The sequence below is a fragment of the Chrysochloris asiatica genome, unplaced genomic scaffold, assembly GCF_000296735.1.
Source record: "Chrysochloris asiatica unplaced genomic scaffold, ChrAsi1.0 scaffold00127, whole genome shotgun sequence".
NCBI lineage: Eukaryota > Metazoa > Chordata > Mammalia > Afrosoricida > Chrysochloridae > Chrysochloris > Chrysochloris asiatica.
The window spans coordinates 1,655,898-1,668,924 of record NW_006408645.1 but is presented as its reverse complement, the minus strand read 5'-3'; the positions used below and the strand labels follow the sequence as shown (position 1 = coordinate 1,668,924).

At 43.2% G+C, this 13,027-nt stretch overlaps 1 protein-coding gene across 1 annotated transcript in view; it reads left to right on the top strand.

The window, feature by feature from the left end:
• Window positions 1-13,027, top strand: part of TTC21A (tetratricopeptide repeat domain 21A) — a 68,309-nt gene that overhangs the window by 9,128 nt on the left and 46,154 nt on the right. The window contains exons 5-6 of the mRNA XM_006869179.1: window positions 1,423-1,545; window positions 5,845-6,002. Of these exons, the coding sequence (XP_006869241.1) occupies window positions 1,423-1,545; window positions 5,845-6,002 (281 nt within the window). The remainder of the gene's footprint in view (window positions 1-1,422; window positions 1,546-5,844; window positions 6,003-13,027) is intronic.

The following is a 13,027-nucleotide window of genomic DNA, read 5'->3' as shown; positions in this document are numbered from 1 at the left end:
TGGAGGGGATTATAATCATTGTAATGAAACAAGGTGTATGATTTGTTTAATGTAAAACTGATAATGCCCTGTAAACTTTCACTCAATCCACAATAAGAACCTTACAAAAAAGAGAAAAGAAAGAAAGAAATCCAATGACTCAAATGATGTATTGCCTTGGGCACATCTGCTGTTAAAAAGCAAAGATAGCACCTTGAGGACTAAGGGGCACCTGATCCAAGACAAAGCATTTTTCAGTCGCTTCATGCATATTCGAAAGCTGCACAATGAATAAGGAAGCCTGAAGAAGAATTGATGTATTTAAATTATGAAGTTGATGAAGAATATTGAATATACCATGAGCTGTCAGGAGAATGAACAGATCTGCCTTGGAAAAAGTACAGCCAGAATACTCCTTAGAAGTGAGGATGGTAAGACTTCATCTCATGTACTTTGGACATGTGATCAGGAGAGACCAGTCCCTGAAGAGGACTTCATGCTTGGAAAGCAGAGGTCAGGAAAATGGAGGAAGACCCTTAAGGCAATGGTTTGCACCATGGCTGTCACAGTGGGCTCCACCATAACCATGGTTGTGAGGATGGTGCAGGATGGGGAAGTGTCTTGTTCTACTGTACATAGGGTCTGTATGAGTGAAAACTGACTGGACAGCACCTAACAATAACAACAATCTTTATGGAAACAGATCCCAAGGTCTTTCTCCTATGGAGCCACAGAGTAGGTTCTAACCGCCAACCTTTTTGTTTGCAGTTGCATGTTTAACTCTTTGTGCCACCAGGACTCAAGCAGGCTCCTTAGGAAGGCAGTCCTGATAAAGAACTGAGAAACACCAGGCTAGGCCTCCCCATCTGCCAGGAGACGTGGGTGAAGACTCTTCCCTAGGAGCTGGCAAGGCCAGTGAGTTCAAAGTGGCTTCTGCTCACTTACTCGGAGGACATTCATGGAGTGCACATGCAGGCCGGCCCCAAGCTGGACTAAGAATTGTTAAAAACTGGGAGTGGCTTCTGCCCCCATATCCTCCCCATCCCCCTGACTTGCTGGGAAGCTAGAGGAGTAAGCAGGCAATTGTAAGACAAGGAGAGAGCCAGCCTTCATAAGGGTAATGGTGAAAAGTTTAAGAAGGAGCAGGGAAAGGTCCTACCCTGGCCTGGAAGGCCAGGGAAGGCTTCTTGGTGGACAGTCCTCCTAAGCTGAGTTGTAAAGACTAATAGTAGCTAACCAGGTGAAGGGATGTTGTTGGGGAGGGGATAGGAATGGCCTAGCAGGCATTCGAAAGCTGGGTAGGAAGTCCTGGCAATGAGAGAGCCTGGATGCCCCCCGAAAAGTGGCTATGCTGGACAGGGTCTCAGTGTGGGGGTGGGGTGCAGGCTGGGCCAAGGCTGTGTGGGACCAGGGTCTTCATCTCTCATCTACTTCTCATCCCAGGGCTATGTACTCAGAGGCTGGATGGACCTGACCTCAGACAAGCCCCACACTGTGAAAAAATCCATCAAGTACCTGGAACAAGGAATTCAAGACACCAAAGATGTGTTGGGGATGATGGGAAAGGTGAGTAATAGGGAGAGTACCCTAGCTAGGTAGCCACCAGATGACCTCAGGCCAGATCCTTGGCCTTTAAGTCCCTTACCTGACAGATGAAGAACAGAGGCCCAGAGAGGATTAGCAACTAGCCCAAGAGCCCAGCAGCCCAGGTTTTGTTCCCACTCTTACACTCCTTCCTGCTTAGCCTAACTGTCTCCTTCTTCATTGGGGTTGATCAAGGTCTTCTTCTCAGACTCTCTGTCTTGTCTTTCTTCTTGGTTCCACTCACTGCCCCTTTTCTTGGACGCCTTCTTGCCCCCTCTTCATCTTGTCCTTTCCCTTCTTTCCTTGTCTGAGCATTCACTTAGCCATAAAAGAGAGACACACACAATCTGTTATATGTTTTGAATTTTCTGATCTTAATTTAAATCCTTGTTAGTGTCTGACAAGTTGATTCCGACTCATAGCGACCCCTTTCATTACAGAGTAGAACTGAGGATTTTCTTGACTATCTTAGTGGAAACAGATCACCAGGCATTTTCTTCCTTGGTACCGCTCGGTGGGTTCGAATCACTAATGTTTATAGTTTAGTATTGTTGTTGTTGTTGTTACATGCCATCTAGTTGGTTCAGACCCATAATGACCCTGTAGTATAGGGTTTCTGAGGAGCGGCTGGTAAGCTTGAACCGTGGACCTTATAGTTTAGTGTCCAAGAGCAAATCATATATGCTAGTATGAGTCTGTGCCCCAAGGCTGTAAATATTTGAGGAGCCATACAGCATTAGTGTTGTTGTTGTTGTTAAGTGCTGTTGAGTCAATTCCGACCCATAGCGACCCTGCACAGGGTTTCCGAGGTTGTAAATCTTTACGGGAGCAGAAAGCCTCATCTTTCTCCAGTGGAACAGCTGGTAGTTTCAAACTGGTGACCTTAAGGTTCGCAGCCTGATTCGTAACCACTATGCTATCAGAGTATTAGTGTTGTTGTTGTTGTTAAGTGCCGTTGAGTTGGTACCGACCCATAGCGACCCTGTACAGGGTTTCCGAGGGTGTAAATCCTTACAGGAGTAGAAAGCCTCATCTTTCTCCCACGGAGCGGCTGGTAGTTTCGAACCGCTGACCTTAAGGTTCGCAGCCCGATTCGTAACCACTACGCTACCAGAGCTCCTTAGAGTATTAGTGTAGGGTGTTTTAAATCAATCTCTTTTGAGATTTAAATGGGTAGAATAAGCAAATAGCACGCAAAGAGAAATGGGGATAGAGGCCATGCCACAAGGAGATAGCCAAGGAAATAAGAACTGTGAGCCTCATCATTCTCCTGTGGCTCGAACTGCCAACCTTGTATTTCTCAGTCCAGTGTTTATCCTACAGAGCCACCATGCTCAGCTTGCGCCACCTAGGGATTTTAAATTTACATCACATTCTTGTTTTCTTATGCGACCCTCTTGAAATCAACATTTGAGAGAATAACTATCCTCATAGTCTCTTCTTTTGGTATATTTTTTTTTTACAAAATGAATACATCCTCATTAAAAAAACCAGAAGTCTGAAAAAAACACAGTCAGAAAGTAAATTTAAAAGATAGGCTCAGCCTCACCTCCACCAAATGACTCAGGTCAACATGTTTAGACAGCGCCTCCAAGTCTTTTTCTATGCATAGGTTCTGAAGTGCGTGAGATGGTTTTCTGGGAAGCAGGAGACTGGAGATTTATCAGAGATCACCCATGGGAGGACTGAAGGGAGCAGAGCTGTGAAGAGGGAGAAGCTGAGTTATGATGCCACCGTCACAGAGTCTTGGTTATTATCTAGTGCTGCTCTCACAGAAATACCACAAATGGGTGGCTTTAACAAACAGAAATTTATTTTCTCACAGTTCTTGTTTCCTTGGCTATCTCCATGTGTCATGGCCTCTATTCCTCATTTCTCTTTGCTTGTTGTTTTCTTATTCTACCCTTTTAAATCTCAAAAGAGATCGAATTAAAACACCCTAAGCAGTTTGAAACTACCAGCTGCTCCGCGGGAGAATGATGAGGCTTTCTGCTCCCGTAAAGATTTATAGCCTCGGAAACTCTGTACAGGGTCACTGTGGGTCGGAACCGACTCCATGGCACACAACAACAACAACAATACTAAGGAGGGAGCAGTTGCTGGAGAAGGATATCATGTTTAGTAAGGTGGAGGGTCAGAGAAAAAGAGGAAGACTGCCAGTGAGATGGATTGGCCAAGTGGCAGCATCAATAGTGGCCACAATAGTGAGGGTGGCCCAGGATCGGACAATGTTTTCTTCTGTTGTGCTTACGGTGGCTATGAGTCAGTACCGACTCGATGGCACCTAACAACAACAAATACTAATACTGTATGGCTCCGTAGGATAAACACTTGACCACAAGGTTGGTTTGAACAGCAAGGTTGACGATTCAAACTCACCAGCGGCTCCTCAGAAACCCTCTACAGGGCCACTTACAACAAGAACAACACATGAATACTACCTCATTAAGATACCAAAGGAAACCCTATTCCCAATGGGATTGTAACCACAGATATAGCAGGATTGATTATGCATATTTTGGGGGAATACAGTTCAACCCATAACACAGCAAAGGCCTCAGGCAGTGCCATGTGGAATCTGGAATCTGGACTGACTTTTAACATCGTCTCTGACAAGCCTCTGGTGGCGCTACAGGCTAAGCATTGGACTGTTAACCACAAGGTTGACTGTTCAAACCCACCAGCCACTCCAAGGGGAAAAGATGAAGCTTTCTGCTCTATAAAGACCTCTATCCTCAGAAACCTTATACAAAGGAGCTCTGTTAGTATAGTGATTACAAGTCGGGCTGCTAAACTCACAAGTTAGCAGTTCAAAACTACCATTCGTTCCACAGGAGAAAAATGAGGCTTTTGCTCCCATAAAGATTTATAGCCTCAAAAATCCTATGCAGGGTAGCTATGAGTGGGAACCCAGTCCACAGAGCACTACCACCACCCCATGACATAGACTGCCTCAGGAAGGGGGTGTGACCTTGAGGAGGCTCAGCTGAGAAACAGGATTGCTGACTCTCCTGTTCCAGAAGGGGGCTCCACACAGCACCCACTTCAGGGTGGGAGATTTGTTGTTAAGTGCCATCGAGCTGATTCTGACTTACAGCGACCCTGTATAGGGTTTCCGAGGAGCGGCTGGTAGGTTTGAACAACCCCAACCTTGAAGTTAGCAATCCAGTGCTTATCCTAGAGTGCCCCACCAAGTTTCCAGGGTGGAAAATAACAATGATGTTAAGAATGTAGTTTTAGTCATAGGGCAAGGAGTCTTGGTGGGGCACTGTAGGATAAGTAAAGGACTGCAAGGTCTGTGTGAACCACAAGGTCAGCGGTTCAAACTCACTAGCTGCTCCTTGGAAACCCTATAGTGGGTTACTAGCAGTTAAAACCCACTTAACAGCAACAACTATAAGGCATATGTCATTTGGTTTCTTTTTCTTTAAACTTTTTATTGTGAATTGTGTGGTTTACAGAGCAAATCCTTTTTCCAATCAGCAATTCATGTGCATCTTTTTTTTTTTTTTTTTATGTCATTGATTGTAGTCCCTACTATGTGGTATCACTTACGCCATTCCTGCCAGGGGAACTTTATCCCTGAAGAGGGTTTCCTGGGCAGAGAGGCTGCTGTTGTTTCTGCAGAGGCCAGGACCCCACCCAGGGAACCCTGGTAGAGTAAAATTCCCACAAAGCCTAACTGCCTTAAAGTTGCTAAAGTTGGCCCCGCTGAGCAGTTTTCATCCAAGTCCCTGTATGGTGAGAGGCTGGCAGTTCAAACCCACCCAGTGGCTCATCGGAAGAAAGACGTGGCAATGTGCTTCCATAAAGATAACCGTGAAGAAAAGCCAATGGAGCACCATCTATTCTGCACGCATCACATTCTATGAGCCAGAATCGACTACATGACAAGGTTTACACAACAGCTTTCTATGACAAAATTCAGAAAAGCCAGTGGGAAATAGGAACTTGCCTAGTGACCCCAGATCTGCCCCTCAGGGTAGCCCTCACATGGCTTGGCCTTTTCTAACCTTGCTGATCCCCCTGGAGCCTCTGCCTTGCTCAGCCAGGAACCCAAGGCTGCTGTGAACCTTTAATTGACACTCTGAGTGACAGATCTATCCCTGAGGGGCTGCCAGGACTGCTGCCCAGCAGGGGCCTGAGGACTCCCTGGCCCAGCTGAGGAGACCACAGTGGCCACCTGTCACTCTACTCGCCCTGCAGGAGACACTGGGTGTACCCTATCTCCTTTCGTGGACAGTGAACTTTAGGGGCTGCTCTTACCCTTTCTATCCACAGGCAACATACCTTATGGTGCAGCAGAACTACTCCGGGGCTCTGGAGGTTGTGAACCAGATCACAGTAGCCTCAGCAAGCTTCCTGCCGGCCTTTGTCCTAAAGATGCGGCTGTTCCTGGCCAGGCAGGACTGGGAACAGACAGTAGAAACAGGACAAAGGTAAGGGATGGGCTGCTTCCTGCATTTCCAAGCTGAGGTTGCTAACATGCTTCCATCCTAGAAGACTGGGACATAGGAGATGCTGTCTGTACTTGATAGAATAAGACCGAAAGGTCAATACTGCTAATAGAGGTGTTATAAGGAATGGGATGATCATACTGGGTGGGGAAGGGAGGAAAGACAGATGTCACTGAGCTAAAATAATCATCCATCATAGCAAGAGGCCAGCTGCTCTAGCCTACAGTGGGTAAAGCAAGAAGAAGATTCATAGGCATGCTGTTTAGAAGAGAGAGGGATGGAATCGTCAGAACACAGAGAAGCAACAGTTGCCTCTGAGGAGTAGGGGTTAGGAAGCAGTGAAAGGAGAGTGACACCAGGGACTACTGTGTCATTTTTTTAAACTGTGGATGTTGTTGGTAGGTGTCATTGAGTCAGTACCAACTTGTAATAAACCTATGCACAATAGCGTGAAACACTGTCGGGTTCTGCACCAACCTCACAATTGTTGCTATGTTTGAGTCCATTGCTGCTGCCACTGTGCCAATTCATCTTATTGGGGGCCTTCCTCTTTTTCTCTGACCCTCCACTTTACCAAACATGATATCCTTCTTCAGGGACTGGTCCCTCATGACAGTATGTCCAAAGTATGAGAGACAAAGTCTGGCCATCCTGGCTTCTAAGGAGCATTCTGCCTGTACTTTTTCCAGCATAGATTGGTTTGTTCTTTTGGCAGCCCATGATATTCTCAATATTCTCCTCCAACACCTTATCTCAAATGCATCAATTCTTCTGTGATCTTCCTTATTCACTGTCCAACTTTCACCTGCATCTGAGGTTACTGAGGATACCATGGCTTGGGTCAGGTGCATTTTACTCCTCAAATTGACATCTTTGCTCTTCAACACTTTAAAGAGGTCTTGTGCTACAAATTTTGCCTAATGCAATACGTCATTTGATTGCTTGACTGCTGCTTCCATGAGTGTTGATGGTTGATCCAAGCAAAATGAAAGTCTTTGACATCAGTCTTTTTCTCCATTTATATGGATGTTGTTTATTGGTCCGGTGGTAAAGATTTTTGTTTTCTTTACATTGAGGTTCAACTTAAACCAAAGGCTGTGGTCTTCTATTTTCATCAGTAAGTCTTTTAGGTACTCTTTATTTTCTTCTGCATATTGCTGGTTGTTAATGAGTCTTCCTCCAATCCTGATGCCATGTTTTTCTTCATATAATCCAGCTTCTCAGATTATATGCTCAGTATACAGGTTGAGTAAGTATGGTGAAAGAATACAGCCCTGTGCACACCTTTCCTAATTTCTAAGTTCTGGGTATGATGTACTTAAATAAAAGACCATTTTTCATTAAAAATTTTTAGAGGAAAAAGGGTCATTGGTTTCGTTTCCACGTGTTGCTCTAACAGAATGACCACAAGTGGGTAGCTTTAATTAACAGAATTTATTTCCTCACTGTTCAGGAAATTAGAAGTCCAAATTCAGGGTGCTGACTCTAAGGAAAGCTATCCGCTCTGGGGGAAGGTCCTTGTCTTTGCTTCTGTAGCTCCAGCATCCCGGGGTGGCCATCTCCACTTGATATCTGCCTCCCCACCCCCATATGTGCTCTGTGTCTGCTGCTGCTGCTCCTTACAACTCAGAACACACACTATACTGTTAATGGGCCCATTAACATAACAAAGAAAGCCGTACTTCCAAACAGGTTTGTATCCACAGATACTTTGTTTGTTGTTAAGTACCATGGAGTTGTGATCCATACTGACCGGGTATAACGTTTCTGAGGAGCAGCTGGTGAGCTTGAACTTCCGACCTTGCTGTTCAAAGCGACTTTGTGGGTAGGATTTCTACACATATTTTGGGCAGGGGAGGTGGAACACAATTCAATCCATAGCAGTGACATTGAGAGAATTGTTTTAGTGGCAGACTAGGGTTATAAACAGAGAGTTTAGGAGTTACTGCAACGTGTCCAAGCCTGGTGCCCACTGTAGCATGATCTTTGAAGCACTCATTACAAATAAAGAAGAACTTAAGAGAGAGGGATACTTAATAGAAGATTTTTTAAATTTCTATTCTGATGTGATAATGAATGCACTGGGATCGTTTTTATTTTTTAAGATGTGAATCCCAGCACATGGCATGGTGAATTTGAGGCTGATAGCAATGTAGGGGTTCCCTAATAGCACTGTGTGATCATTGTTGTTGTTGTTAAGTGCCATGTAATTGGTTCCAACTCAGGACAACCCTGTACAGGGCTTCCAAGAAGCAGTTGGTGAGCTTGAACCACCGACCTTGCGGTGCAAATGACCTTGCAGTCTATTGCATTAACCTACAACATCACTGAGTATACTTACCTTATAAGAAATTAGATTTCTGGATTTCTCTTGAAAAGTTAAAAGTGTCGTTGTCTAATTTCAACATCCTAATGGAGTCCTGGTATGGCGCTGTGGGTTAATGCACCAGACTGCAAAGCCGTTTGAACTACAAGGTTGGCAGTTCAAGCTCACCAGCTGCTCTGCGGAAACCCTATACAGGGTCGCTATGGGTTGGAACCGCTCGATGGCACTTAACAACAAGAACAACAACAACATTATAATACGTTTATGGTGTGTGTCTGTGTGTGTGAGAGAGAGAAGTTTGATGAAGTGAAACTTGAGTACCTGAATCCAGCTATTCATAGGGGAACTGAGAAAGTGATTAAAAGTATCTCTTTAGTGAATAAAAACGTATTTGTCACATTTATTTTGGTTGTTCAGTGCTGCTGAGTGGGCTCTGACTCAGAGCGACCCTATATAGGGTTGCTAAGGAGTGGCTGGAGAGTTTGAACCACAGACCTTGCAGTTCAAACCAACCGTGCGGTCCAGTGCTTGCTTATTCTACAGCATCACACCATAGTCATCTCTCAGCCAACGTTATCCTGTATCTTTTTAAGTTGTGGTTTTATGACACCTAGAGAAACATACAGCAGGTACATACTATGACAAAAACTGTCTTATGGTTTACTGGTTATTTTCTATCCCTACTCATCAATAGTTGGAATTTTCTACATTTTCTTCTTCTTTTTTTAATTCCCTATTGCCCCCTTACCCAACCCCTGATAACTGCCAATAAACTTTGGCCTTTAGGAATGTCAGTGGGAACATACAATATTTGCCCTTTTGTACCTGGCTTCTTTCACTTTGCATGATGTTTTCCAGTTCATCCATGTTATAGCATGTATCAGAGCTTTTTAATGAATGAATGTGTAAGTGTTCCTGTTTCTCACATCCTTGCCAACACTTGTTTTCCTTCTTTTTTTATAATTTGCTGTTGTTGCTAGGAGCCGTTGAGTTGGTACCCACTCATAGCAAGCCTGTGCACAACAGAATGAAACACTACCTGGCCTCACAATCGTTGCTACATTTGAGACTGTTGCTGCTGTCACTGTTCCAGTCCATCTTGTTGGGCTTTTCCTCTTTTTCTCCAACCCTCCATTTGCCAAACATGATATCCTTCTCCAGGGACTGGTCCCGCCTAACAATATGTCTGAAGTATGAGAGACGAAGTCTGACCATCCTGGCTTCTAAGGAGCATTCTGCCTGTACGTCTTCCAACATAGATTGGTTTGTTCTTTGTAAGTCCATAGTACTTTTAATATTCTCCTCCAATACCATATGCATCAATTCTTCTATAATCTTCCTATTCACTGTCCAACTTTTGCATGCATTTGAGGTTATTGAAAATACCATGGCTTGAGTCAGGCACACCTTCGTCTTCAAGCTGACATCTTTGATCTTCAACACTTTAATGAGGTCATGTGCAGCAGATTTCCCTAATGCAATACATCATTTGATTTTTTTGTCTGCTGCTTCCATGAGTGTTGATGGTTGATCCAAGCAAAATGAAGTCTTTGACAACTTCAGTCTTTTCTCCGTTTATATGGATGTTCTTTATTAGTTTGGCCATACTTCTTCCAACACAGATCGGTTTGTTCTTCTGGCAGTCCAAGGTACTTTTAATGTTCTCTAATGCTATAGCCCAAATGCATCAATTATTCTCTGGTCTTCCTTATTCACTGTCCTACTTCCGTATGCATATGTTTTATAATAGCCATCCTATTATTAAAATGTATCCTGGTGGGTGCTGTAGGATAAGCACTAGACCACGAGATTGGCTTGAACCCCAGGATTCACTGTTCAAACTCACCAGCCAGTCCTCGGAAACCCTGTACAGGGTCGCTATGAGTTGGAAGCAACTCGATGGAACTTAACAACATATTTCATTGTGGTTTTAATTTGCACTTAGGACCAGCACTGGACTATGAGCCACAAGGTTGGTATTTCAAACCCATGAGTTGTTTCTAGGAAACCCTGTACAGGGTTGCTGTGAGTCTGAACCAACTCGATGGTACTTAACAACAACAATAACAGTGACTAATGGGAGGCATGGTGTGGCGCTGTAGGATAAGTACTGGATTGCTAATTTTAAGATCAGTGGTTCAAACCCTCGAGCTGCTCCTTGGAAAGGCTCTACAGAGTTGCTATGAGTCAGAAATGACTCAACAGCACTTAACAACAGCAAATGACTAATGGTGTAGAGCAAGGGGTATCATTGTTCACATCAAATGGATCTTGCCCAAAAGCACTGAATACCAGACTTTGCAAAAGCATTCAACTGTGTGGATCATAAAAAACCACGGACAACATTGTGAAGAATAGGAATTCCAGAACATTCCATTGTGCTCATGTGGACCTATCTAAAGACCAAGAGGCAGTTATTCATACAGATCAAGGAAATAATGTATAGTTTAAAACTAGAGAAGATGTGCATCAGGGTTGTATCCATTCACCATACTTATTTCATCTTTATGCTGAACAAATAATCTGAGAAACTGGATTCTATATAGAATGTGCCATCAGGATTGGAGGAAGGCATATAACCTGTGATATGCAAATGATACAGCCTTGCTTGCTGAAAGCGAAAAGGACTTGAAGTACTTACTGGTGAAGAACAAAGATGACAGTATGGATTTTACCTCAATGTAAAGACCACAAAAATCCTCACAACGAGACCAATAAACAATACCATGATAAACAGCAAAAAGATTGAACTTGTCAAGGATTTCAGTTTACTTGGATCCTAATCAGTCCTCATGGAAGCAGCAGTCAAATAATCAAATGACAGATTGCATTGGGCAAATCTTCTGCAAAAGGCCTCCTTTAAAGTGTTAAAGAGCTTAAGATTTCACTTTAAGACTAATGTGCACCTGACCCAATCATGGTATTTTTCAATTGCCTCATATGCATGTGAGTCCTGGTGTAGGATAAGCACTGGACTGGTAACCATAAAGTCAGCATTTCCAATCCACTCATCACTCTTGAAAGTCCCTATACAGGATCACTATGAATGAGAAATGAATAAGGAAATTCTGTCAGAACTGACTCCACAGCATGCAACAACATATGCATGTAAAAGCTGTACAATGAGTAAGGAAGTTCTAAAGAAGGACTGATGCATTTGGATTATGGTATTGGTAAAGAATATTGAAAGTGCCATGGTCTGCCAGAAGAAGAAACAAATCTGTTTGAAAGAAGTACAGCCAGAATGCCTCTTGGAAATAAGAATGGCATGGCGAGACTTCATCTCTCCTACTCAGAACTTGTTATCAGAAGGGATCAGTCCCTGGAAATGGACACCATGCTTGGTAAAGTAGAGCATGAGTGCAAAAAAGGAAGGCCCTCCACAAGATAGATGGACACAGTAGCTCGAATCCATGGATTCAAACATAGCAACAATTCAGAGAATGGCAAAGCATCAGGTAGTGTTTCATCCTGTCATGCATTGGGTCAATGAGTCAGAACCAACCTGATGACAGCTCACAACAACCTCGATTCATGAAGGAACCTGGGTGGTCCAATAGTTCAGAGCATGCTACTAACTGAAAGGTGTGCAGTTTGAACCCACTCAGCACTGTAACAGGTAAAAGACCTAGCGATCTGCCCCTGCAAAGTCACCGAGTATGACCTCATATGTAGACAATCCCAAAGTCTACAAGAAAACTTGCAAAGCTAGTAGAAGAATTTTGTAAATTTCAGGGTACGAGATCAACAAACAAAAATCAGTTGGGTTTCTATACACCAGCAATGAGATCTGAAACATAAATTAGGGAAAGAATTCTGTTTACAATGGCATGTAAGAGAATAAAACATATAGAAGGAAATCTAACCAGGGACTTAAAGTATATATACAGTGAACACTATAAAACTGTGTTAAAGACGGATTGTTGTTATTGAATGTCATAGCGTCTTCTGACTCAGAAAAACCCCATATAAGGTTTCCGAGGCTGTAAATCTTTGCGGAAGCAGAAAACGTCATCTTTTTCTGAGGAGCGACTCATGGACTCAAACCACCAACCTCATGATTTGATGTCCATTACTTATCATACAGAGCCACTGTGCTCCTGCTGAAAGGGATTGAAGAAGACTTAAATATGGGAAAAGATGTTTCATGTTCCTGGACTAAAAGGCAATATTGTTAAGATGTCAGTACTACCCAAAGCAATCGATAGATTGAACATAATCCCTATTAAAATTCCAAAAACCTTCTGTATAATAGAAAAAACAATCCTCAAATTTATATAACAAGAGGCTCTGAATAGCTCAAACAATGTTAAAAGAGAACAAAGTAGGGGAACTCATAGTTCTTCATTTTGACTGACTACATAGCTCCTATAATCAAAACAGCCTGGTACTGGTGACTAATGGAGCAGAATTGAGAGTTCAGAAATATCTATAGTCAACTGATTTTTGACAAGGATACTAAATCCATTCAATAGGGAAAGAAGAGTCTCCAATAAATGGTGCTGGGAAAATTAGATTTCTACATGCGGAAAAATGAAACAGGATCTATGCCTCGAACCATATACAAAAAGAGTTTCAAAACGGATTAAAGCTCAAAATGTCAAAACTAAAACCAGGAGAACAAACAAGATGGCAGATCAGGTGGAAGTGCAGTGAGGAGCTTGCTGGCAACAACACAGAA